We start from the raw sequence: 26,434 nt of genomic DNA, 5'->3' as shown, positions 1-26,434 counted from the left end.
GGTTGGTGAAGGACCCTGTGTGAGAGATAGGAAAGTGAAGATCTTCCAGGGTGGGAAACTGGGGGAAGAATGGGCAGCTCCAAATGAGAGCTGGGAGGGTCCACCTCTTTCTGTGTGAGACAAGGATTAAGATCTACCTTAAAGTGATGACTCTGTACTTTTCTCTTTCTCTTTTTGTTTTTATTTAGATTTTTTAAATTGTATTGTATTATGAAAAGCCTTAATACAATTTTATGGGGGGAAAGAATTGTGTTTACCTGTTTTTATGGTGAGGAAGTGGTGTATGAATGGAAAATAGATGCATACCTCATAGGTTGTTGCTGTGATTGTGATGTCCCATTTTGGGTGTTGTCATGATGAGAATTGCAAGTAGAAAGTGAATTCCAGTTCAGGTAGGTGTGAGCATGATTACATCTCCAGCTGAGAAACTTGACTTGTATGAGCCACCCCTATAATTGCAGGCAAGCCTTTGGACCACAATATAAAGCTTATATATGAACGGTAGTCAAATGCATAGAATGGGGGTACCTGTGCTACAATTTAAAAAGTCACAAAAGTCACAGTACTGCCTGATTAAACTCTGCTACTTAAGGTTGTGTGTCCGATTGCCGCCCCATGCTCCAAATAGCCTTCATGTGAACAACTAGCATGTCAGGGAGGATTACAACCCAGCCTTCTACTTCTAATTTTCTACACACACACACACTGCATCATTTAAGCATCATTTGTCATGATTTACTTTAAATTACAAACAACCACACCCATAAATCAGTAAAGAAACTATCAAAACAGAGTGAATGAAACACAGCATAAAAGGCTGAAAAACAGTCAACGTAAATGCTTCATCAAATATTCATTGGCAGATTCATCACCTGATATGCTTGTGACAAACAGCTCACCATTCATGCAGATAGTGTAATCTTCCATCTATAGTATGCTGTGGTATGGTCTTTTGGAGCTCTGTGCCATGCAACCAATTGAAATTGGCATGACAGCTAGCCATTGCTTTGACTATGCTGCATTTCTTTCTTGCTGCAGAATGATTACCTACGAATGTTGTCCAGGATATGAAGAAGTTCCAGGGGAAAAAGGCTGTCCAGCTGGTAAATCAATTGAAGTACAAACTAATACCTTGTGCGAATTTGGGATGGTGTGGGAACGTCAGTGCATACATTGATTCAGCCAGTGGGCCTCACAGGTAGCTTTCAGTGAGGAGGAGATGCCTAGTAGTTTCCAGAAATTATGATGGGAGTAGCAGCAGGTCATTTAATCCCCAGGCTGCTTTACTCATTACATTTTGGGAGTACAGAATGCAGTCAGTAACCAACAAGGCAAATTAAGTGTTAGTCATATGCAGATGAGACCCATTGAAATCAATGCACTTAAGTTACTTAGGATTGTTGATATAAATGGGTCAACTAATATTGGATATCACTCTAGATGTAGTTCACTGATTCATGAATATGTGGTGAGCTGCTACTCTTCTGGGCCCAAATTATATCTTGCCAACATCTTAAAATGAGCATGGTGCAGGCGAGTTCCTGATATTCAACCCAAACCTTCCTTGTCCCCATCATTCCTGTCACCATTGGGGTTGCTGTTGATGTCTGCATGCAACCTATTCCTTCCATAGGCAAGCAGTCTTGGCAATTCTGCTCATATTTCTTTCCCTCCCCCCTAGAGTTCCCAGATCCATTATTAGTGACTATTTCTCATGATGGCTATTTGGAATGTAGGGTGGCATGATAACTACCTGAAATCAAGGGTATCGTGCCTCTGAACATGAGTTACTTGAGGAAAGCAAGAGGGGTGGGGTGTTGCATTCTGTCCCTGCTTATGGGCTTGCAAGAAGCAGCTGGTTGACCACTATTAATTTTTTTTGAAAATTATATACCTCCCTTCATTTACAACATAAAACATAATGCACAATATATGTCAGTACATAATATCTATACAATATAAAACATTGAAAACAGCCAAATAAATACAGTTCATAATAAGAAGCAATATCATGGTACCTAATATAGAACAGATATCACGGATACATATTAAGCAGCAATATCAAATTAGACACAGTATCTTTCTTACTTACTTCACTGAACCTTTATACAAGTATAGGCCATTATAAAACATCCATATATAAAATTTTAAAATATATACAAATAAACAGCCATGTGAAATATGTAGTAGCTAGGATTTTCATTCTCTGCATATTCCTTCCCATCCCAAAACACCCTCAGGGTGGGTAGAGCCCAGTTTGTCTGCCTTCAGCAGTAGCTGTTAATAAACAATGTCCTATGCACCAAGTTGCTAGTAAATTAGCATTAAAAGTTAAGCAATCTTAGATGGTAGCCTCAGTTATAAGGGGCAGGGAGTATGAGGTTTGAACTTCACCTCCCTTTTCTTTTCTTTATAACCTGGCTGCAAGCAAGTCTGTCATTGCTGCTAATATGTTTCCTTGTCACTGCCCACAGAGAGCCCAGCTTTATTAGGAATAGAATGCTGGACCAGATGGAGCCTTGGTTTGAGGCAGCAAGGCAGTTGTTAAGTCCACTGTATTCTGCACAAACATATCTATTATCTCAGTTGCCTCTTCCGCTCCCATGCCTTCTGTCATGTCTGGAACATGCTGCACATTACTATCTAGTACAGTGGTACCTCTGGATGTGAACCGGATCCGTTCCGGAGCCCCGTTTGCATCCTGAAGCAAACGCAACCCGCGCCTGCGGGTCACAGTTCGCCGCTTCCGTGCATGCGCGTGACATCATTTTGAGTGTCTGCTCATGCGCAAGCGGTGAAACCCGGAAGTAACACATTCTGTTACTTCCAGGTCGCCGCAGAGCATAACCTGAAAACACTCAACCTGAAGCATATTTAATCCGCGGCATGACTACATGTAACAGTGACAGGACAGCCCTTTTTTCTTTTTTGCCAAGGAGGGTGTGACTTGCAGTGGAGAAACAGCAGGAGAGATAAGGGTGCTTAACCCTTTATCCACACACAGACTGCCGGCTGCAAACTGTCCCTCCTAGTGACTTCCCTGCCACCAAATTGTTTCAAACATGCATTTTCTAGGGCAGATGCGAACATGCCCTTGAAAACGCATTGGTTACAAAGGGTGCTTAGGAGAGCAGTTTCACATAGGAAGATAGTGGGTGGAGAAAGGGTGAAGTTCGCTTTCCCCCTGCTATTTCTCCACTCGCAAAGCAGCTTTTTCAGTTTTAAAAAATGGGTCATTGGGCAATTCTTACAAGCATTTCCATGTAATATGCATTTTTATGGTGAAGTAGTAAATGTTATGATTATGCTATTGCCTTGTCAAAGTGAAATGTCATCTGTATTATTATTTTTAAACAGCTTTGCCTCTTTCCAACCTGTACGAAACACTTGGAACTGTTGGGGCCTCAACCACACAGCTCTACTCTGCCAGCTCTAACCTGAGTGCTGAAATCACAGGCCCTGGAAGCTACACAATCTTTGCCCCAACCAATGAAGCCTGGGCATCCTTGCCTGCCGTAAGAATAAGTGCCACTTCAGTTTCTAAAACTTGAATGTGTTGAGGAAATCATGAAAAATAGAGGTGGTCTATCCACAAAGTGGGTAGGACACAGTAAGAAGATTGGAATCATTCTTTTAAATGAAGGAATAAGAATATTCAGACACCATAATTAAGCATCATTATACGTATATTCACATTTAAACATTGTTATATATTATTTCATTGTTGCCCTTTCTAATGTGTTGTTTTGTTGTTCCGTAAACCACTGTGATATTTCTTTGAAATGAAAGGCAATATACAAATTATTTAAATAAAGGAACTATTGGGATCACACTTCTGGAGCTCAGGTCCTGCTTGATGGCTTCTCCTAGGCATCCGGTTGGGCACTGTGAAAGCAGGATGCTGCTCCACATGGGCCTTTGGCCAAATCCAGTGGGACTCCTAATTGCATGTCAAGACCCCCTTATAATAACACCTGGACACAGTATTTTGGGTTAATGGGCAGATAAAGGCCACAACTTTATTGGTTACAGAATGTGTGTGGTATTGGCTTAGACACTGGAATTGAACCAACTATATCTCACTCCTGCCTGCCATGCAGGTAATCCAGTAAGGGTCAACCATCAATAGGGGGAGTCCTGTTGATGTACATCAACTAAGAACTCCCCCAGGGTCCCTGATGGGGTCATGGCATGGCCCTAGCCCCTACCCGGGCTTCGGACAAGATCCACACCCCTGGATCCCTTTAATGGAACACCCTTAAAAATGGAGGAGCAGGTGATGGCCACACCTCCCCTCCCCCAAACCAGGTTTTACAAATGCCTAATCGCCAAACCTTACAAAAGTTGTGATGATTGCTACGAGGTAGGTGAAAACAGAAAGATCCCTGGCCATCTGGCTGCTTAAATTAGCCAAGTCACGCCCCTCCCCCCACCAGCTGGATTGGCTGGCTAGGGCTGGGACGTGGCTGGAGACTCCCAAATGACCCGGAAGCTTGGCCCTGCCCCCGCTGTGTGCAGAAGGGCACATGGCCTGCCCGCAACACTGCCCCACCAGTGGAGCAGCTTTCTAATCTTAGTTGCTCAAGCTCCCATTCTGTGTTCTTTAACCCTTTCAACTTCCAAGAGCACTACCAAGAGCCAGTGTGGTGTAGTGGTTAAGAGCGGTAGTCTCCTAATCTGGGGAACCGGGTTCGCGTCTCCGCTCCTCCACATGCAGCTGCTGGGTGACCTTGGGCCAGTCACACTTCTCTGAAGTCTCTCAGCCCCACTCACTTCACAGAGTGTTTGTTGTGGGGGAGGAAGGGAAAGGAGAATGTTAGCCACTTTGAGACTTCTTAAAGGGAGTGAAAGGCGGGATATCAAATCCAAACGCCTCTTCTTCTTCTTCTTCTTCTTCTTCTTCTTCTTCTTCTCCTGCTTATCTTTTATCCTGTTTCTTTTCCTGTGCCTCCCATAGCTATTCATAAGAGGGATGATTAGATGAAATTACTTCTCTTAAAGTAGAAAATACAAAAGGCTGCCAGTAGCTGAAAGCAAGATCTAGAACAACCTTTCTCAACCTTGGGTCCCCAGATGTTGCTGGAATACAGCTCCTATCATCCCTAGCTAGCAGGACCCCAGTGGTCAAGGATGTTGAGAGTTGTAGTTAACAGCATTTGGGGACCCAAGGTTGAGAAAAGGCATTGTATAATTTTATTCACAGTGGGCTCAGTTCATTGGATGGGAGCTGGGTAGTGCAAGTAACACAATTGCTAGCTTGAGGATGCATTCCCCTTTCAGCTGGGGAGCTGTACACAAGAAGTTGCAGTCAAGGAATCTTCCCAGTGGAACAGTTGTTAGCCCTCACTATAGGGGAGGGGCAGTTCCAGTCCAAGCATATTTGCTTCCTGCTTTATTGGTTGCAGAATGTGAGTCCATGCTTGGACTGGAGTCCATGCTTGGACTGGAACTGCCCCTCCCCTATAGTGAGGGCTAGAAGGTAGAAGGTAGAAGCAGGTAGAAATAGTCAGGTACTATTAGTCAATCATTGACGTCTATGGCTTTGTGAGAATAAGCTCAGCGGAACTGAGTATTTGGTCTCATTTGCTTTTTCTCAGGAAATGTTGGATTCTTTGGTGAGCAATGTTAACATTGAGCTGTTAAATGCTCTCCGCTACCATATGGTGAATAAAAAAGTTCTTACGGATGAACTGAAACATGGAACAACTCTCCCTTCAATGTACCAGAATATTGATGTACAGATCCATCATTATCCAAATGGAGTGAGTATTTGGTAAAACTGCAAGGAAAACTGAAACTACAAGGGCAATTGATATGTACCAAATATACTTTAAAGAGCTCAGGATATTATTTTGCTTCTATTTTAGATGGCCAACTTAATTGTTCTGCCAGATGTATTAATATGAACTGGCTTTTCCCAATATAAGGGGTGGGTGATGTAATCAAAGGCTTGGGGCCAGCCACCATTATGGCCTCATGTCCAGGAAATCAGTTGACACTTTTAAAAATACGAATAAATGAGTAACTTATTTATTGACTTATTAAAAGGATGAAACTGACTTTCAAACCACTAGGATCCTTCAAGGTGGCTCTCAGAGATGCATACAAACAACCTTTAGAATTCTCCCTGTCCCTCTTAAGTGCACATAGACTTAATGATAGAGAAAATGATACGTGGAATTCTTTAAACCAGCTGTTGACATATTATTCCACTGGCATAATATAATATGTTACTCATATACTAGCTTTAGTTTTTTATTTGTCTGGTCCCTGTGTTCCCCAGATCGTGACAGTGAACTGTGCTAGGTTGTTGGAGGCTGACCATCACGCCACCAATGGAGTGGTCCACCTGATAGACAAAGTCATTTCCACAACAACAAACAGCATCCTTCAAATTGTTGAGCTTGAAGAGAATCTTGAAACCCTAAGAGTAAGTCCATTTCAAATATATATCCCAATATTTCCTTTGATGCCCATTTAGGGCGAAATCACTTTCTTGAAAACCTATTAACTTGTATCCCTACTGGATTCCTTCCTTTCTAACATGCCTAATTCCGTTTCTTTTGTATTTATTCAAAGACTGCTGTGGCAGCTGCTGGTCTCGACAGTCTTTTGGAAAGTGAAGGCCAGTTTACATTGCTGGCTCCAACCAATGAAGCTTTTAAGAAGATCCCACCAGAAACCCTGACCAGGATCCTAGGAGACCCAGAAGCTCTGAAAGGTAAACAGCTGTGAAAATGTCTATTGTACATAGATATAATTTGTAAACCACTTTGACTTTTTTTCTACAGTCAAGCGGTATACAGTGGACTCTCTGGATACGAACTTAATTCGTTCTGGGGATCCGTACGTACCCCGTAAAGTCCATATCTAGAGGTGTCGCTTCTGCGCACTTGCGCGGTGCTATAGAGCATTTCTGCACATGTGTGTGTGGTGAAACCTGGAGGTTTGCCGCGTTTGCAACCCAAAAGTTACATTACCCGAAGGTAACGTAACCCAAGGGTCCACTGTATAAATTTTATAAAATAATTTTTTTGAAAAATCCTGAGTAGAAGGGCACTGGAGGTAGGGGAACGTCTTAGACTATGTGTTTTGCCAGAAGTCTCCAGCTAGTATATGTGGTCTAATGTTAGTAATGAATCTGGGTCAGATGTATTTCTGGAACTTTGATATACTTTTTCTTGGTGCGTAATTCACTGATGATTTTATAACATTGCCATATCTTGAAAGGCAAGGTTAAATGTTAATTTTTCAGGGGTATGGGGTGGGGAGAAACTTATATTTCTGTAATGGTTCGAAGTGACATACCACTGACCTCAAATCTTTTCTCTCTCTGATTTCTCTCCTTAAAGTTAGTAGCAGATGGACATTGTGGTGACCTCGACAGCTGCGCTGCTGCTGCTTCCTGGGAAGGAGAAGGGGAGGGACAAGGAGGTGAAGTCCAATTGGTGCGTGTGTACCAGCAGGAGCACCAGATTGGCTCTGCCGGTGCGCCTGCACTGCGCCAACCTCCCCACCATCTCTCCCTCTCCTTCCCAGTAAGCAGCAGTGACTCAGGAGGCCAAGTGAGCACCACCACTCGGCTTTTAAGGGCAGCTGACGGAAAGGTCCTCTAAGGAGAAGGCGGGTTTCAATCCCCATAGCCCAGTGTTCTGTTTGCATGACCCGCTGCTATGGTGGTGGCCTTTCTCTGCTCATTCTCCACCCTCTGGATTTAGGGCAGGAATGTAGAGAGAAGGCCATGGAAAAAAGAAGAAGCTGTATTTGTACTGAGTCAGAAGCCAGAAGGCAGACAGGGAGCACAGATGAATGGAGAACTAGATAAGCAATAACAAGCTCATCAGCACTTTCCATGGGGAACTAGATGAGCAAGAGCAAGTTGGTCAGCACTTTGAGCGATGTGCTAGATGAGCATTAGCCTGGCTCTACGTAGCAATAGCAAGCTGGTTTTAAAAACACCAAACCAAACTCAAGGCTACCCACTCGTCTCCTAAGCAGGAAACTAAAGCACAAATAAACCAGGTCTTTGTGCCTTGAAATGGAGAACAATGCTCAGCACTGGCAGGTCTTGATCAAATGTGGTAGAGGAAAGAAAATTTTGGAAATTTATTGATTAAATCACTCTAGCCGCCCCATAACAATTCTCTGGGCATCTCACACAATGAAATCAATCAGTTTTAAGTTCAGCATAAAGCAAAAGTCACAATGAACTCATTTTGAAAAAACCATTACACAATTTAAAAATCAAAACCATACCTCCATTAAAAAGTGTGCATCTGCTTTTGCAGATGAGTGTCCCAAACACATTTCTTGGCAAAGTGGAAATGTTTTTGGAAACCATCAGGGAAACTTTGTACCTCAAGAGTACAGATTCTCTGGCTAATTTAGGACATTACAATGAAGCTAATTGGCTTCAAAGCTGTACTATTTACTTCCCTTGTCTCCAGCCTCTTGCAATTAGTGTGCATATGTACATACAACATGTATTTTGTTCTTTTGTGGGGGGCGTGATCAGATTAAACGTGATACCTTGTTGTTTGTTTTCATTTTCATTCCATAGCCTATGACACACTGGTAGCAATTTTCAAGCCACTATATCTTTCCTTTTTAAAAATTTTAAAGAGATTTCCCCTCTTTTCAAATCTACTTGGTATATTTTGTTTCCACGTAGACTTGCTGAGCAACCACATTTTGAAAACAGCTATGTGTGCAGAAGCCATTATTGCTGGTTTATCAATGGAAACACTGGAGGGGAACATGCTGGACGTAGGCTGCAATGGCGACGAACTGACGCTTAATGGAAGGCCCATCATTGCTAACAAGGATGTCATCGCGACCAATGGCGTGATACACTTTGTCAACGAATTACTCATCCCAGACTCTGGTAAACCTTTTTCTCATTATGATTTTGTCTCAGACAAGATGTGCTTGGTGAGCTTGCCAGTGTGAACAGTGCAGCTTAACCGCCAGGGCTGCTGTTTAGGGATGACCCCCAGGGCCTCAGTTCCAGGTCCTTTGTGTTCCGTGTTGGACATCCTGCCCATTTTTGTAGGTTTTTTCTTTCCTTATAGCATGGCTGAGCACACTGCAGAGCAAAGTGCAGATGAGACACCAGCCAACTTGCCCAGAAGCATCTCTTCATATAAATTATACCCATTTTAAGTACCTTTTAATTATACCTTTTAAGCAACACCCCTGCTCATTGCCATCAATTGTATTCTTTTATTCGAATATATGGAGAATGCACTACAACAACCTGACCCAGTTGTGACTGGCCTAATTCCATGTCAGCTCAGCTGATGTTCCAACTGAGTCACTTGTCTTCCATAGCGTATCTTTCCCACTTCTAAAATGAGGTTATATATGAATGTATTTCACAGAAAGAAAAATATTAAAAATAAGCGTAATGTCAACAAAATTAAGAATCGAAATGCCAAATCTTTCTGGGTTTGTTTTTTTGATAAAGGAAGCAAAGCATGAGCGTTGAAATGGAGATGTAAAATCAACCATAAAGTCTCATTTTTAAAAAACACATAATGAATCTGGCATAGAATACACATATTTTTGTTGCATATTTTAATTTAAAGCTCTGGTCCATGGGTAGGCAAACTAAGGCCCGGGGGCTGGATCTGGCCCAATCAGCATGTTTTTACATGAGTAGAATGTGTCCTTTTATTTAAAATGCATCTCTGGGTTATTTGTGGGGCATAGGAATTCGTTCATTTTTTTCTTCAAAATATAGTCCGCCCCCCCCCCCACAAGGTCTGAGGGACAGTGGACCGGCCCCCTGCTGAAAATGTTTGCTGACCCCTGCTCTGGTCATTCATCAGTTACTCCTTCTGTAATAAATAATAATGTTGAGACTCATGTTAACATCTTTTCTTTTTAAATTGCAGCTAAAACTTTGTTGGAGCTGGGTCAGGATTCCGATGTTTCAAAGGCTATGGACCTTTTTAGAAGATCTGGCCTCAGTTCGCATCTCACTGGAAGTGAGCGGCTGACAGTTCTCGCCCCCATCAATTCTTTCTTCACAGGTAAGCTCTGGCACTCATCTGCACTCTAATCTGCTTAGTGGCAGAACCAGAAGCGTCAATCAACTCAGGACAGAATCCATACTCCGGTGGGCACTGCTGGTTGTGTGTGACAGCCATGACTGAAAACGAGGAGAGATTATAATCCCCTCTGCATGCATGAGCTGTCCCTAAAGCTTCATTTTATTGTTGAAAGTCAATTTGAGCTTGTAAGGTTGCAAGTTAAGGTCACATCTCTTTCTTTTTTTGGTGTTATTCTGGTTCTAATGCATGACTGTAAAAGGGAATGTAAAATGCAGTCGCTTTAATGCATGCAGGATATGCCTATCAAACACAGGACCAGCCAGCCCAGGTTACAGTGTGATATTGGCACTCTAAAGGCATGCTGCTTCCCCAAAGATCATCTTCATTTGCGCTGACTAGTTTCTGGGGAACTCACAATTCTGCCTGATCGAAAGAATCCACATTCATCTGAATGTATTCGTTATCAGTGGAATAATTCACATTGTTTCTACAGGGTCACCTATTAATTCATGTATAGTATAGGGGTACCTGGTTGATTGAATGAACTTTACAGTGTGTGTGAAAGCACTCTGAAATGATAGATATGGGGGAATGGGAATCCTGCCTTTTGTCCTGTCAACATAACACCCAGTTCTTGTCACAGGAGCTCATTGTGTGTTTTGGCTTTGGGGAATGAATGGGCGGTGTTCAGCAGAGGTGGGGAAACCAAGGCTCTCCCAATTTCATTGGACTACATTTCCTGTCATCTCTGACCATTTGTTATGCTCGCTGGGGCTGATGGGAGTCCAGCAATGTATGGAAGGACACAGGTTCCTCATTACAGATTTACACAGTGGTACCAGTTGCTCTGACAGTAACTCTCTACTTAGATGTTACCTTTAGATCCTGCTTTTCCTCTCAAGAACTCTGAGGCTGTCATGTGGACCTAGAATCATAGAATCATAGAGTTGGAAGAGACCACAAGGACCATCGAGTCCAACCCCCTGCCAAGCAGGAAACACCATCAGAGCACTCCTGACATATGGTTGTCAAGCCTCTTGTAGTTTGGATCCATTGCTCCGTCTCCGCTTCTCTGGAGCTGGGTTCAGAGAACCTCAGGCTACCTCTCGCCCAAGGCGATTAAAAAAATGAGCTTGATCAACAATTGCTAGAACTTTATGACAATGTGATGCAAAAGTTTATGCTTCAATAACATTAAGTCTTTGAAGTGCCACAGAATTCTGTGTTGCTTTTGTTACAGAAGCTAAATGGCTATCTCTTTGGAATTGAAATGCATTGGCACTAACATGGAGGGAGAAAGAGGCAATGGAGTATGCTTGGTCCTCACACTGTGGAACCATGAGCTACAAAGGAAACAGTGCATGCTGCACTGAAATACTGAAAGTGTTGACTCGAGTGGCGTTTTCTCTTTTATAATAATAAGCACTTTTATTATTTTTAGTTTCAGGAACTATCAGAGTGATGCACAAGGGTGACACTGGTGTGAATCACAATTTTCCCCTCAGCGGGTTTTCTGTGTAGCCACATGGGTTTGCAGATGCAAATTTTGTTTTTGCAGACACTGACTACATTTTAAAAGAAAGCAGTTCCCGGCCCTTTTTTTGCGGTGGGGGAGGGGTCGCGCAGAGGACTCAGTTTGAAACTTGCATTTTGCAACAAAATTCTACACAACAGCATGCTTTAGATGCCTTGTTATAAAACTATGACTCTTGGCTTTCTTTTGTTCTGCAGATCAGACTCCTACACCAGGCAGGAACGTGCTCCGGGATCACATTATTAAAGAGCAGCTTTCCTCTAAATACCTTTTCCATGGACAGAAACTAGAAACTCTGAGTGGCAAGCAACTGAGAGTATTTGTGTACCGAAATGTATGTTTGCCATTTAATTACTCCTCCCAGTTCTTACTTTTAAAACAGGGTTTGTTGCTCTGGGCTCCTTTGGGAGGAAGGGTAGGGAAATAATAGTAGTAGTAGTAACAATCAGTTCAAATAAAATCCTTTCTCCAGGTACTCATATGTAGCAGTTTAAATGGGGTTATTTCATTTCTGTCCTCACAGCAATCCTGTATTTGACCTAAGATTATTCAGTGGGTTTCACAGTAGAACAAGGCCTGGTGATTCTGTATGGATGAACAAGCTGGTTCCTTCCTTTTCTACACTTGAAAGTTCTTTTCACACGACACTGTATTGATTCCACTGTAGTGTTACACTGAGCTGATTTGTGTGAATGCTCTGCCTTTTAAACCACTTGATCAGCATGCAGTCGAGAGACTGTTAACCTTGTGGGAATGTCCGATTTACTAGTCAGTTGGTGTTCAAGTACTTCTAGGCCTCATGCCATAGACCAAGATGTACAGGGTCTCTAGTGTGGAAACTTAAATCATTTTAAACTTCTGCAATGCTTTTAATTAAAACCCAATCCATCCTGTAGACTCTCTGCATCGAAAATGCCTGCATTGCTGCCCACGACAAAAGAGGAAGGTTTGGAACCTTGTTCAGTATGGAAAAGTTGGTGACTCCCCCTCTTGGCACCGTTATGGATGTGCTCAAAGCGGATGATCGTTTCAGGTGACATTTTTAGTTTGTATTGTTAGCTTGAGAACAGTGACGTGGGAGAAGTGGTTTTGCTTTAGTGAGAGCTTGAGGCTGATTATTTCTGCATATTTAATCACATTTTGAATTTTAAAACCAATTATCTGATTTAAACCTTTTTTATATAAAAAAAGTATGGAAGACAGACATAGGAAACTGTCCTATAGAGATTCAGACGATTAGTCCTTCTAGGTCAATATTGTATATACATTGTATATTGTATTGTATTGTGTATACACTGACTGGCAGAAGTTCTCCGGTTTTTCAGACAGGAGTCTTTCCTGGACCTGCCTAGAGATGTTGGGGGCTGATGCATGCAAAGCAGGTGCCATGCCACTGAGATATAGTGTTTAACAGCATGGCTTTTGACTCACAAATAAATAAATTGACACCATTATTATAATATTAAGGACATGATTTTTGAATTATTTTTATTTATAAAAATACTTACGTATCACTATTCATTAAAAAACACAACCCAGAGCCGTTTACCACAATTAAACTGAAAACCATACAATAAAAACCATGTAAATATTTAAAATTGGAAAGCAACTATTGCAAAAGGATATTTTCTTAATGGCCAGTATAAATGTGGCAACATAGAAAAGTTTCTGACTGGTGTTTAAAGGTTTAAACAGAAGGCAGCTGTTGTACCTCCTCTGGATTTTATTATGTTTTTTAAAAAAATAAATGAATCAAAAGTCCTGATGGGCACACATAGTTGTGTAGTTGTCTGTCTGTTACTTGGAAATTCTATTTGTGTCTCTCCAGTTCAAGCCTAACTCATACATTGGCAAAGCATTTAAAATTAATTTGAGGCTCTTGCTTGAAAGCTTTTCTCAGTGGCATTGTAGACCTAACTTTTATTTGAATATTTAATCAAAATACATTTTTATCACAGTGATTTGTATTCTCCATGATTACAGAGGACGGGCAGAGCATTCCACCCTGGAGAGGGTTTGGATGAGGTGGAAGGCAGCTCTATCTGATTGTTCCCTCCATAGAGGTCTTTCCTTCACTCATCTAAAATGTGGAAAGGCAGCAAAAAATTCCAGAATACATCATTTTGGAGAAAAGGAGGGACAGAGCTGGTGGGAACCAAGGATCTACTAGATCCTACGCAGCTTTAGTGAGCTGCAGATTTTGTCAGGAACTCCAGTTCAAGCCCATTTGCTGCATCTAACCTGGTTCTGCCTCTCCTTTAAGGCTCAGTGCTACCCAGCCAGGGTTAGGATTGCCCAGAAGTAATTCAACACAGACCAATGGTGCAATTTAATTAGATCCTAACTTCATTATAATTCTTTCCATGTTAAGTGTTTGTACTTTCTTTTCCTCTTTAATAATAAGTGCAGCAGGCCAGTAGGGCAGTATTAATTCCCTTTTGCAGATAAAGAGCTCATGATTAAAGACAGCAGTGGTCAAGGTTTCTAAGCTGATTGAACTGTGTCACCTGAATGCAAATAGCACCCAGTCAAGCCACTGGGATGCTTTTGCTCTAATATTGCAGTGGGGAACTTTTTGCAAAGTTGCCAGATGCAAAAGTGGGAAGAGCGATGGTGCGATGCTCACCTTGGTACAGTAGGTTATATTTCAGAAACGCAAAAGTCAGAGGTTTCAACAAACCGCACACATTCCTCTGTCCTCCTTCCAGGCAAGCAAGAAGTATTATCCGTGTTCAAGGACATATTCCGGCCAAAGAAAAGAACTCAGGAGGGTGTGGCCTGTGGCAGGGCCAAAGAGAGGTGTCTGGAAAGCCATCTTTGGCTCCTGGGCCTGAGCGCCTCACCCGGCACTGCTGCTCTAATGGGACATGTGACCTGCCAACACAAAGGTCTAGAGCATCCTGTTTCCAGCAGTGTCCAGCCAGTTCCCTTTGGGCAGTCTTTGTTTAAGAGCTCCTTGCTCCTCCCCAATAATATATTGCAGGCACATCAGGGTTCCCTAAACACAGCAATCTCTTCCGGCGAAAGGAACAGAGAAGCCCACTAGCTCGGGAGTTCTATGTATACGCTGGGACATATATGGAGCTCTATGCTGGATCTCTTTGTTATTTCAGCCGTGACATTTTAAACTGCTCTTTGAAAATGCTTGAGCGTTAAATGCATATTTTCTCTGTGTGTTTCCGACAGCACTCTAGTGGCTGCCATCCAGTCTGCAGGCCTCACAGAAACGCTGAACAGGCCAAGGTCCTTCACAGTGTTCGCACCAACAAACGAAGCCTTCCGAGCCATGCCACAAGGGGAGCTGAACAAACTTATGGGTAAATGTCCATAGATCTGGTTGGCTGTGGTGTGTGATATTGAGATTACTTACACTGAGTTCCTTGGATAAGTGAGCTTTACAGTATTCTGTGCTATTACAGTCTCATATTCAGCTTCTCTTTTGTTTGCTCGTCCATGGGATAGTGACAATAGGTTACAAAAGTGGTGGCTCTGGTTTTCACTGATGTCACAAGGAATGATTTGTCCGTGAGGTGACAGTGATTTAGTATCGACACCCATGGTGAGACAGTTCAGGCCCTTCAAACTTTGGGGGGGGGGGTGCACTAGATCCCAACAATTTATCAGAATGAAAAGAAATATTTTGCAGAGTTGCCACCCACTCTGCTGAACTTCCCTCCCCTGCTCATCAGACTGCTGTTATGGGGAGGGGGGAATGTCCTGTTTTTCTATATGCTAGCATGTGTGATTGCAAGTTTAGTTGTGAGAGAGAGAAAGAGAAAGAGCTAGTCTCTGTTCTCTCTATGTGTGTGATTATGTATGTGTGAAAGAGCAAGTCTGTGAGAGCCAGGCAATGATAGTCTACCTGCCAGTCTCTCTGCCATGTGTGCAATTGTCTGTGTGTGTGGAAAAGACATAGATAGTCCAGACATCCCTTATGCCTCAGTCCTTGAAATTTCCTAGTACATTTATGGAATATTGCAGGGGTAATAAAGGAGTAGAAAAAAGGCAAAGAAAGAAGAGTATCAGTCAAGATTCAGGGTTGATAAGATGGACAAGCAGTAGTAGTAGTAGTAGAAGAGTTTGGATTTGATATCCCGCTTTATCACTCCCCTTCAGGAGTCTCAAAGCGGCTAACAATCTCCTTTCCCCTCCTCCCCCACAACAAACACTCTGTGAGGTGAGTGGGGCTGAGAGACTTCAGAGAAGTGTGACTGGCCCAAGGTCACCCAGCAGCTGCATGTGGAGGAGCAGGGAAGCGAACCCGGTTCACCAGATTACGAGTCCACTGCTCTTAACCACTACACCACACTGGCTCTGTGGTGTGGGCTGTAGTGCATGGGTATTTATATGCTACATCCTCTGTTAACAAACAACATCTAAAAAGAGGTTAACAACCAACATCTAAAAAACTACTTCTAATATGTTCCTCAAGAGAGAGAGGGAAACCACGCCTGGGCTACTGAAGGACCTAAGTAAGAAAAATGTCATGTGTATGTCTAAAAGAGTTGCCAAGAATCATAGCAGGGAAGATGGAAATCACAGATGGCCATCAATAAATGTTGATGAATGTTAGCCGGGCTGGTAAGGACAGGGGTGAGATTTTCATAGGCCCCAGGCCCAGTGAAGAAAAAAAAAAAGCTTCAGCTTGGAAGCCCTATAAGGAAAGGGTATGTGAACTTGTTCAATTATCTTTCATGTAAATATTGAAACATTCTCTTGCCTGAACTGAAACATAGTTGTGGCTTAGAAAAGAATATGAGCTGTTCTGGTGCAATGGCTTTTCTCAGTTCATGCCCATCCCATTTGTGACATCATAATGCAACATCTGCTGATGGGAGCTGGTTATCCTTTTAAGTTCGCAGAGCAGCAGTCTGCACATTTGCTCTATTGCTTAATGCACAAATAGTTTGTAACTGATTTGTAGCTACCGTAAGTAGCTGTGGAACTGAAGCATCCCAGATGTGAACAGCCAAAATGTTCTGAGGCTTTGTAAGCAAAATATTTAGCTTACTCCTCTGAAAGCAATGAATCACCATTGATGGGAATATATAGCAAAGAGCAACTTGTGTAAGACGGAAAAGGGAAGAAGAGCTGTAATTTCTTGTTTGATCAGCTTTATCTCTTGGATGTGTTACTCGTAGCTGCAGCTGGATTTGGGACAATATACAGCCTACTTCTATATTTGCTCCAAACAATTCAGTAGCAGGGGGTTCTAGTCTAGCCCCCTGCTACTGAATTGTTTGGAGCAAATATAGAAGCAGGTTGTGTATGACTCTTGTGGTCTTTTCCAACTCTATGATGGCAGTATAAATTATATAAATGGTATAATGTCTGACTGCATATCATTTCTGCATCTCAGAAATTTCAGTTTCACTCTGGAGCTGAGAAAACCTGCACGAGTTAAGGCTCACACACAAAATCCTGAAATTCATTACCTCCAGTGTTATGCCTTTGCACATGCTTTGCAAAGTACATATAGAAAAGTACTGAATTCAATACCAAACCAGTCCATAGATGCATGAGATATGAGAGTGAATTTTCAGCAATATAATTGCAATGCTTCCTTTGAAATTCCAGTGCTATCTTTTAAATGAGGAACTGTTGATTACTTTCTAGCCTAAAACTTTGCCAGAAAGTATACATATTGATCTCATCCCAGACCAACTGAAACACGAAATCCGTTTTTCATAGTGAGGCCTTGAACCTTTCTTGAATGGATTTATCAATGTTGTGATAGAGAGCAAATTTAGATGGGTGTTTTGGGGATCATGATATTTTCTGTTTTACAAATGTGCCTTTGTTGGTAAAGGCACAGAGGAAAAGATCAGTAATGTGTAAAGGCTTATCAAAACAGCTTCAAACATTTTGGTTCAGTTTCACCTGTTTCCAAAAACAGCACCGGGGTTTTCTTTTCCAGTACGTCTTCTGCCACTTTTGGAAGCACTTGCCAGATATCAGATTTATAAGCTGCTATGATTCATTGCCAGTATATGTTGGCATCCTCTTCTGCTTATGGAAGAAACAGATAGAGACAAAGGCAATCATAAGCAATGAAGGCACCAGCTGCGGCAGCATAGCAGAAAAATATTGCAAGGAAATGATGTGATGTCAAATGAGCAGTTTTACTATTTAAAAAAACCCCAGAGCACTACGGGAATCATTGCTGCTGTTAAAGGATAGAGGTTCCAATTATTTTTAAAGCCCTGTGTTTCCCCCCCAAATTGCAGATCACTCAGATCACACATTCATGCATTTGAAGAGCTAAGTCAAATAACTTCAATACATTCTATGTAATACAGTATAGCTGTTTATACTGCATCCTTCCTCCTGCTGCGCAAAACACTTCAGCTGCTCAGTACTTAAGAGTTTCTTTGCTGGAAGGAATACTTGCCAGCATACATGAGAATCTGAATATGGGCACTCTAGAGATATATGGCTGTATTCTGACTTCATGGAACAGCTGCATACTGTTAGTGGAAGGCGGAATACTCCCGGTATTGTCCTTCATCTGTTTACCTCACTATGTGATACTTTGTTTTCTTTCCTAAATACCACGAAACAAGTAAAATGAGCTATAACACATGTGTTGGGTCTCTTTCACCCACAGGTAATGCTAAAGAACTTGCCAGCATTCTGAAGTACCACATCGGGGATGAAATATTGGTTAGTGGAGCAGTTGGTGCAGTTGTAAGAATGAAGACCTTGCAGGGTGATAAACTGGAAGTCAGCACTGTAAGTTCAACTCCCCCCAACACCCTTTATCTCTTGTTGTGAAATTACTGAGTTGTTTATATGCAAATAACTTGAATTTCTGAAAAGCAGACATTGGTTTTATTGTTGCATGTCTCATTTCTGTGCTCGTATAATATCCTCTTATTTTTCCTTCCCTGCATTTTCGTAAGAAATCATGCAGGATTGTTATAAATACAAAGACATACTCCTAATATTAGCCAGTTAACAATGTTCACACAAAGCTTTACCTCCCTGGGATTCCTTTGTGGGAGGCTGGGAGGGGAAGAGAAGATTAGAAGTGAGCCTCAATTTTGCATACCCTTTCTCCCTCCTCTCCTCACCATGGAGGAAATGTAGCCTTTATCTCACAATGACTGAGTGATCTCATGTTCAGATCTTCTATCCCCTATCCATTCATTCACTTCTAGAAGTGAATAGAGTAGTGGAGATAGTTCAAGGTTTGTTCTGACATATAATCTGAATAGGTACAGGGTTGTCATGGAAGGTTTAGAGGAAACTAGACAATGATGTTTATCATGTCTCTTAAACAAGAACATGAACCTTCAGACTTCAAACCTGGACACAACTAAGTCCAGTGCCATCTATGACAAAGCTACATAATGACACTATCCACAGAGGGAGAGAGGCTGGAAAAGAAAGTCCAGTTGTGTGTGGTTAGCAACTACCAACAAAATACACACACTGTCTAGACACTGTTACATAATAACGTTATCTCATTTTAATAACCTTTTCACTTGTCAAAAACACATGCAGTGCTGTTAGCAATCATGGCACGAACAGCTTCGCATTGAGCTTCTACTGATACAGTAATTGTGATAGTTTATGCAGCAGATTCCTTGATCCATGGCAGTGTGTTGGGGATTAAGCACAGCCTAGTGCCCCTCACGACTTATGCTGGCCTGGCAGAGCAAGGGACAGCCTGCAGGAAAATAGGAGTCTACTTGTGGCTGCCTGCAAGGGAGGAACCACAAAAAGCAATCTTACATTTGTTTAACGTAGTCTGCATCCACATTCTTACTTACTGGAACCCCAGGCCTCTGAACACAAAAGTTTGTTCAAGGCATATTAATTAGTTTGTTAAAACAAACAAACTGCTTGGGTGCAGCAGATTTCCGTGCAATATGCTGCTGGGTCTTTTGGAGAAGATTAAAAAAAAACCCCTCTGCATATTTTCTCCTCTAGAATTATTTCTCCTAGCATATGTTTCTGATGACTTATCTCTGCTTCTTTTTTTTTCTCTTAAGAAAAACCACATCGTAAATGTCAACAAGGAACCTGTGGCCGATGCTGATATTATGGCCACTAATGGTGTGATTTATGCTGTGAATACTGTTTTACAACCACCAGGTAGGTCAAGTTAGGTTCAGGAATAGAAGAGATCTCCACCCCCTCCCTCAGGTTTGCTTCTCTTTCCTAAGGAGTTAAGGTCACATTATTATTACTGTGGAGCAGCAGTGAAATGCACATTTCCTGTGCAGCAGGAAACAAGTGGGTAATTCTCATCTTCCTGAGAAACATTGTATTTTCAGTCTCCAAAGCCCTCATTCACTTCAACAGGGCGCACATGAAGCGTTAGGAAAACTGCATGTGCCATATACGTGATTGGAAACATTGGGAGGGAAGAAGGGAAAGTGATTTTGCAGGGCTGTGAATCATAATTTCCTTTGACAATTTAACAAAAAACATACTGGACACAATATTTTTGGGTGGGTGGTGGTCAGCTTCCATCAGGCTGCTCCTGGTGAGCCAGCTCAAAGGGCTCCTTTGCTCATTTGAGAACAAACAGGATGTTTGCCTGCCTACTCATCCGTGAGAATGATGGCAGTGGTGTTGATTTGAGCTCCAGGCCTCTTTACTTAATATGGAAGTGCTGAAGACAGCAGAGTTGGAAGAGAAGCCCCAGGATCACCTAGTCCAATGCCCTGCAATGCAGGAATATGCAGCTGTCCCATATGGGAATCAAACCTGCAACCTTGGCATTATCAGCACCACACTCTTAACTACTACTTCTATCATCCCTGGCCATTTCCCATGCTTGCTGGGGCTGATGGGAGTTGTAGTTCTGCAAAATCTGGAACACTAAAGGTTCCCCATATCCCAACCTATGATCTTAATTGTGTTCTACCCGAAAGTCTACCAGTTTTGGTGGGTGGAGGGCAATGACAGGAGCAGTGGACACCTCCTAAAAATACAATGTACAATCCAGCTGTAGTAGTTTCCCTTTCCTGCATATGGCAACAAAGCATTTCTCTTAAAGAAGTATCTAGGAGAGTATGTGGAATTTTCTGGGTTTGTGCACAGAAGAGTAATGTTTGGTTGCTTGGACAGACTGACAGCAGAGTTTGAAGCACCTCTATGGAGTTGTTGCCATTGCATTTAGTTTGTCCCATAAATTTGTGTCCTTCCTTTTCATTTGATGCTTAAGGTAGCTCAAGAAACAAAACACCAACCCAAAATAAAAGCATTACAACAGAACGTTGTAATTTGGTGTTCTAAATTAATGGAAGCGGAAAACATCCACAAGTGTATTTGAATGTTGTTTGAACGTTGTTTGTGTCTTTTAGCTTCCAGGCCTAATGAAAGAAGCGATGAGCCTGCAGATCCTGCGCTGGAAATCTTCAAGCAAGCCTCTGCGTTATCCAAGGTAAGCATAATGCTCAAGCAGCATATAGAGACATTTCTAATGGCCCTGTATTTGGACATGTACAACATAGATCATATCACTGGAACCTACATTCAGATTAAATTATTATAATTTATTTACTTGTTCCACTTTTAAACTGCCCTCTTCAATTAAGATCCTGGGGCAGTTTGTAAAATATCTAGTCGAAACCGTAATAAAACCACTAAACCTTTAACCACTAATTTTATAATCATCATCATCATATTCAGGCTCTCAAAATCAACACAGCAGAGGGCAATGTAATCACAGCAGACCTTGAACACATCAATCTCCTGCAAAGGCCAGGGTAGACAGATGTGTCTTAAGCTGCTATCTTCCAGATCAGTTATATGTTGTGAAGAGGGCAGGGAGAGAGCCCATGTGAGTTAAGGACTTGGCCCACTGCCTTTATGTCACCACACATAGAGGTTTGCAACAGGAGGTACTCTCCCAAAAATATATTTTGAACATATCCAAAAATGTGCTTGCTTGGAAAGATCTCCCACTGATTACAGTGAAATTTGCCTGTTTGCAGCACCCTCCTAAAATCACAATCCTAAGTATGTAGTGAACCATACAGAACCAATGGAACTGCTATCCCTGGATCAGATGTGAAATACTTTGTACCAGCTCTCTAAATCATGCTATGCAATCTCTCATTTGGCCATATTTTAATGGCCTCCAAAGTAATGATTGTGGTTCAAATGGCCTCCCCCGGGCACAGCCTGCTTCTCCCAGTTTTCGTTCCATCTTTACAGAGGCTTACGGTGGTAGCAGCCGAGGGCTGAAGTTAGACCTACAGCAGCTTTCCAGGTGGCGCAGGGGGAACCGCAGGGCACACAGATGCTGTTCTGACACAAGTTCCCTTTGGATTAGCCCACTGGTTCTTGCCCCCAGCCCCACAACACTGCTCTGATATGGGCAAAACCCATGCTTACTAAGGGAATGTTTTTGTTTGGGGTTTTCAATTGCACACCAGTTTGCTATAAAATTATATAAATATTATTGATTTGTTTCATCTGTACAAATGTAAACGTTCTCTCTCTCTTTTCCCCCCTTGCAGATTTCCCACAGGAATGTTCGATTAGGTAAGCAAAATTTTCATGCCACATTACTTAAATGGTTCCTCTGTGGTGTGGCAGCTACCAGGATTTGTAGTTGCATCCTATGCCTCACCCATGAGAACCATTTGTGTTCTCTCAGAACATGGACATATTTAATCCACTCACAGGGACCTCCATATATTCCAGGCATCTTCAGTTGATATCTTACGAGTGCTGTGTGGGTGCTGGCCAATGGAAACATTTTTAGACACACTCTGAGTGGGGGTCATGTATACTTTGGACCCCCTCTGAATTTGCCTGCTGAATTTGCCCCTCTAAATTTGCCTTCTGGGAAGCAATGCCAGTCCCTCCTTTCTTAGTGAGGCTTTCCTGCTCTTTGTTTCTTGTAGGCTCTTCAAGGGCAATTTGCTAAGGCTGAGTTGAACTATCAGCTATGAAAAAATGTTTGGGATAACAAGGAATGTGAAATGCCCCAGTCAAAACACAAACGTGTTGGAAGTAGGGAGATATGCTCAGCCATATTTCCCTGTCTCCCACTGCTCCTTTCACTGAGACAGACCACTGGTCCATCTAGGTCAATAGGGATGCAGGTGGCACTGTGGTCTAAACCACTGAGCCTCTTAGACTTGTTGATTGGAAGGTCGGCGGTTCGAATCCGCATGACGGTGGAGAGCTCCTGTTGTTCTGTCCCAGCTCCTGCCAACCTAGCAGTTCCAAAGCATGCCAGTGCAAGTTGATAAATAGATACCACTGCCGCAGGAAGGTAAATGGCATTTCCGTGCACTCTGGTTTCCGTCACGGTGTCCTGTTGCACCAGAAGCAGTTTTGTCATGCTGGCCACATGATCCAGAAAGCTGTCTGTGGACAAACGGTGGCTCCCTCGGCCTGAAGCGAGATGAGCACCGCACCCCAGTCGCCTTTGACTGGACTTAACTGTCCAGGGATCCTTCACCTTTTATCATCTAGGTCAATATTGCCCACACAGGACAGCAGCCGCTCTCTAGGGTTTCAGTCAGGGTTTCTTCCCGGCCCTACCTGGAGATAGGGAACATTGCTTGGCTGCTTAGGCAAGGTGAGGGACAGGTTTCCTTTCCCTTGCATAGTGGCCAAACAATCTCTCTCCTCTTGTCCTGCCTGGTCTAGACATGCAACAGAGTGAGGTGATAAAACCCTGAGGCAACAGAGTGGTCTATGCCATTGCAGCCTGCAGATGGTAGATTATATTTTTTGAACACTGACCCACATTTTAAAATATACCTCCTTTTAAATAAAAGCTAGGTTCTGGCTCTGTTCCCTGCTCTGCGACAAGGGAGGGCTTGCGGGGTGTTGTTTTAACAGAGGAACATATTTTATAAATGTAATTCCCCCACCTGGAATCTGAAGTGGTACTCTTCATTCTTCCATCTCAGGATGTTGCCACCAAATTCACAACAAATTATGCTGTGTATATAAACGTCTAGGAGACACCTAGACGTGTCATACTATACCCCACTGTGAAGGGGATAGCATACTGTAATATCATATCGCCCAATTCTTGCAAATTGCCATGTTCATGCCAGAGCACTGTGGCATAGGCATCCAGCCTAGTTTAATGAAGCTTTGCAAATCCAGTGAAATTAAGTATGTGGGAATGTGTGCCTGATTGCCGTCAATGTTCAAAACAAACACTGTAGGCACATTCTAAAGCATCTTTCAAGCAATTCAGTTTTCATTTAGCTGTGAACAGCTTTAGAGAGGAACAGAATAACATAGTGGTAGTAAATGGTTTACTGATTTTAGTTTGAGAAGACCTCTGACTATCTTTTTGATGCAGCCATAGATGATTAATGCAGTTGTGCTTATGACAGCATCTGCTTCTCTCCTTTTTCAGCTCCTGTGTATTCCAGATTGTTAGCCAGGATGAAACACTAAAGCAACAGCCATTCTGTATATGTAAAGCACAACCAAGGATTCAACTAGCTTTTGCCATTGGGTTGCTGAAAAGAAGGACTTTGTTTTCTACAAAACAACAACAACAACACCCACACATACACACATGCCACCATGTATTACACAAAGGTTATGTTTTTTTCAACTGAAATGAAGGAGAGAAAATAAAAGCCATATATATTTAAACCATTGTTTGATAAGCCTAATTTTGTTACAATTGGTAGCTGAGATTTCAGGAAGCCTCAGGTATGTGTGTCTACTCCAAAATTATTTAGGCCCAGCCTCCAGTTGCGCAAGAGCTAAAAATGACTCTGATTGCAAGACACGCTAAAATTGTTCCCTCTCTGGTTAGTATTTAATAAAAATGTTTAAGGCTTGCATGTGCTGTCAAGAACTGCACACACTGGCTTATGCTCAGAATCCTATTGAATATCTGAGGCTTTGGCTTTAGAAAAGGGAGTTATTCAAAAATGCAGCCTGAATTAGTCTCAGGCTGGCTTTCAATTGCTACAGTCTGTCTACATGGTTTTGAGTGCAGGTACGTAGACTGATCCTGCACTTTTGCACACAGTCACTGCTAAAACCAAGATTCGTGAAGCTCATTTGTCCAAATTGGCCCTTCACATTCTTGAGGGTCAGTGAGATGAATGGTCCGTTTTCTATAAGGTGCTAACAGTAGTATTTTCCTACTTAACAGAGTTTTGTCGTAAAATATTTTAGAAGATAGCCACAGAAGCATTTATTATTCATTTCTATATGTATATTGGTAGGTACAGATGGATCATGAGTGGTCTCTGTACCCTGGTGCTTTTCTTTTTCTTTAAAAAAAACAGAGTTTTTAAAAGAGTCTTGCTTTGGAGTAATAATCCAACTTTGTGACTTTTCCACAGTTTATGGCTTGAGGCTTGCAAGCTTACAGATAGGATATTCTGATTTGGTCTCTCATAGTTAATGGGTTTGGGTGGGGCTTTCAACTACATTTTGAAAATGAAGGCAGCAAGCTGCATAGCAATTACGTAAAATCTTAATATCATTTTTCAGAGCGCACAGCCTAGGCATGACTTAGACATAAATTTGTATGTGGACATTTTAAAGGATGTAAAAGTACAGCTTGTGCCTTCAGTTAAAACTGGCTATTTAGGTCACAATACAGGTGCTACAGAACTAGCTCCCTACATGCTGTGGAAGCTTTCTCATTCATCCACCCCTGATAGAGAACAAAACCTGTCAGAAATTCAGGAGATTTTCTTTAAAAAGGGGGGAGTTTCGATGTAACGTACACTTACAAAAAGCTGCCTGTGTGTGGACAAACTATCACACATTTTAACACGAGCTCTCAGAATTGCGGCCTGTAGTCTTAAGAGACTTTGCTAGGCACTCTCTGAACAATGCCAGTTGTGTACTTCAGCAAGAACATGTGGTTTTTATTTTCTTCCCTCCTGTGCTTTGAAAATGTTCCACAAAATTCTGTGTCTTAGCTTTTTTTTTTTTAAGCCTCATTGATGATATTAGGGAATTTGCATGATATAAGCTATGGTTTGATCAGTGCTGTCAATTAGCTTTTGTTTACACATATGGTTCTAACTTTAATATCTTTTTTTCTTCCTGAGCCTGGCAATACATCCTCTCTGTAATGTGGTCATAGAGCAATCCCTCATCAAAACCTTCAAATAAACAATTCATTTGTGATAAAACTTGGGTTTTCTTTTAAAAATATAAATTGACTGTGTCAGTAATATTACAAGTGACATCAGCATACTTTGTTTAGGGGCACAGTTTTACCTCAGATAGCTTTAAGAAATCCCATGAGTACCACCCCAAAATACTGCAAAGTCTTTCTGCAGATTTTACACATTGTGAAGCTTTTCTTTCAGCCATTTACCTCAGAATATTACCTCACACTATCCTGGCAGTGAGGAAGTAGGACACTGCCATCTCAGTTTGCACATGGTAACTTATTTGTTTGGCAGTATCGCCATCTGAAAATCACAGCCATTTCTCTTTTTAGAGAGAAGGTTCAAAAAGCAACTTTCCTTGATATGGCAGGTTTTGATACAAAGCAGTCATTTTCAAATGTGGACACTTTCAAGCATTCAGATTCAGATATGGGATGGCACAGAGGCCTGGCAGAATTGGTGGGGCAGGGGAGAGAAATTGAAAGTGTTGCATAAATATTTTACAATATTCTTTGTTTAATTTTTTGGACATATTCATGAGCTAGCTTAAAGACGCCCTTCACCCACTATTTATTTGTAACTATTTGGACTAATTATTTATTTGTAACTCAAAACAACTACAAAAATGTGACTAAGAAAGTATTTTTTCAAAAATAAATAAAAATAAAGTAGCACAAGGCTGGCAAAGCCAGGCTTTCAGCAATTATCAAGTGATTTGTGAACATGAAACACAGTTGGAGAACAAATATTTGTTCCCAGTG

General features: G+C 41.9%; 1 protein-coding gene across 1 annotated transcript in view; it reads left to right on the top strand.

Annotated features, from left to right (window-relative positions):
* The window catches only part of TGFBI (transforming growth factor beta induced), a 42,755-nt gene extending 17,064 nt beyond the window's left edge, over window positions 1-25,691 (top strand). The window contains exons 3-17 of the mRNA XM_083428878.1: window positions 1,039-1,103; window positions 3,358-3,515; window positions 5,598-5,762; window positions 6,284-6,430; window positions 6,580-6,721; window positions 8,672-8,884; window positions 9,897-10,034; window positions 11,787-11,923; window positions 12,486-12,622; window positions 14,776-14,906; window positions 18,197-18,321; window positions 19,587-19,689; window positions 20,907-20,986; window positions 22,068-22,092; window positions 23,939-25,691. Of these exons, the coding sequence (XP_083285004.1) occupies window positions 1,039-1,103; window positions 3,358-3,515; window positions 5,598-5,762; window positions 6,284-6,430; window positions 6,580-6,721; window positions 8,672-8,884; window positions 9,897-10,034; window positions 11,787-11,923; window positions 12,486-12,622; window positions 14,776-14,906; window positions 18,197-18,321; window positions 19,587-19,689; window positions 20,907-20,986; window positions 22,068-22,092; window positions 23,939-23,979 (1,807 nt within the window). The 3' untranslated portion in view covers window positions 23,980-25,691. The remainder of the gene's footprint in view (window positions 1-1,038; window positions 1,104-3,357; window positions 3,516-5,597; window positions 5,763-6,283; window positions 6,431-6,579; window positions 6,722-8,671; window positions 8,885-9,896; window positions 10,035-11,786; window positions 11,924-12,485; window positions 12,623-14,775; window positions 14,907-18,196; window positions 18,322-19,586; window positions 19,690-20,906; window positions 20,987-22,067; window positions 22,093-23,938) is intronic.
* Window positions 25,692-26,434: the final 743 nt, after the last annotated feature.

Source organism: Podarcis tiliguerta (genome assembly GCF_965153285.1).
Source record: "Podarcis tiliguerta genome assembly, chromosome: 2".
Classification (NCBI taxonomy): domain Eukaryota; kingdom Metazoa; phylum Chordata; class Lepidosauria; order Squamata; family Lacertidae; genus Podarcis; species Podarcis tiliguerta.
The sequence above is the reverse complement of the archived record's forward strand: the minus strand, read 5'-3'. Positions and strand labels throughout refer to the sequence as shown.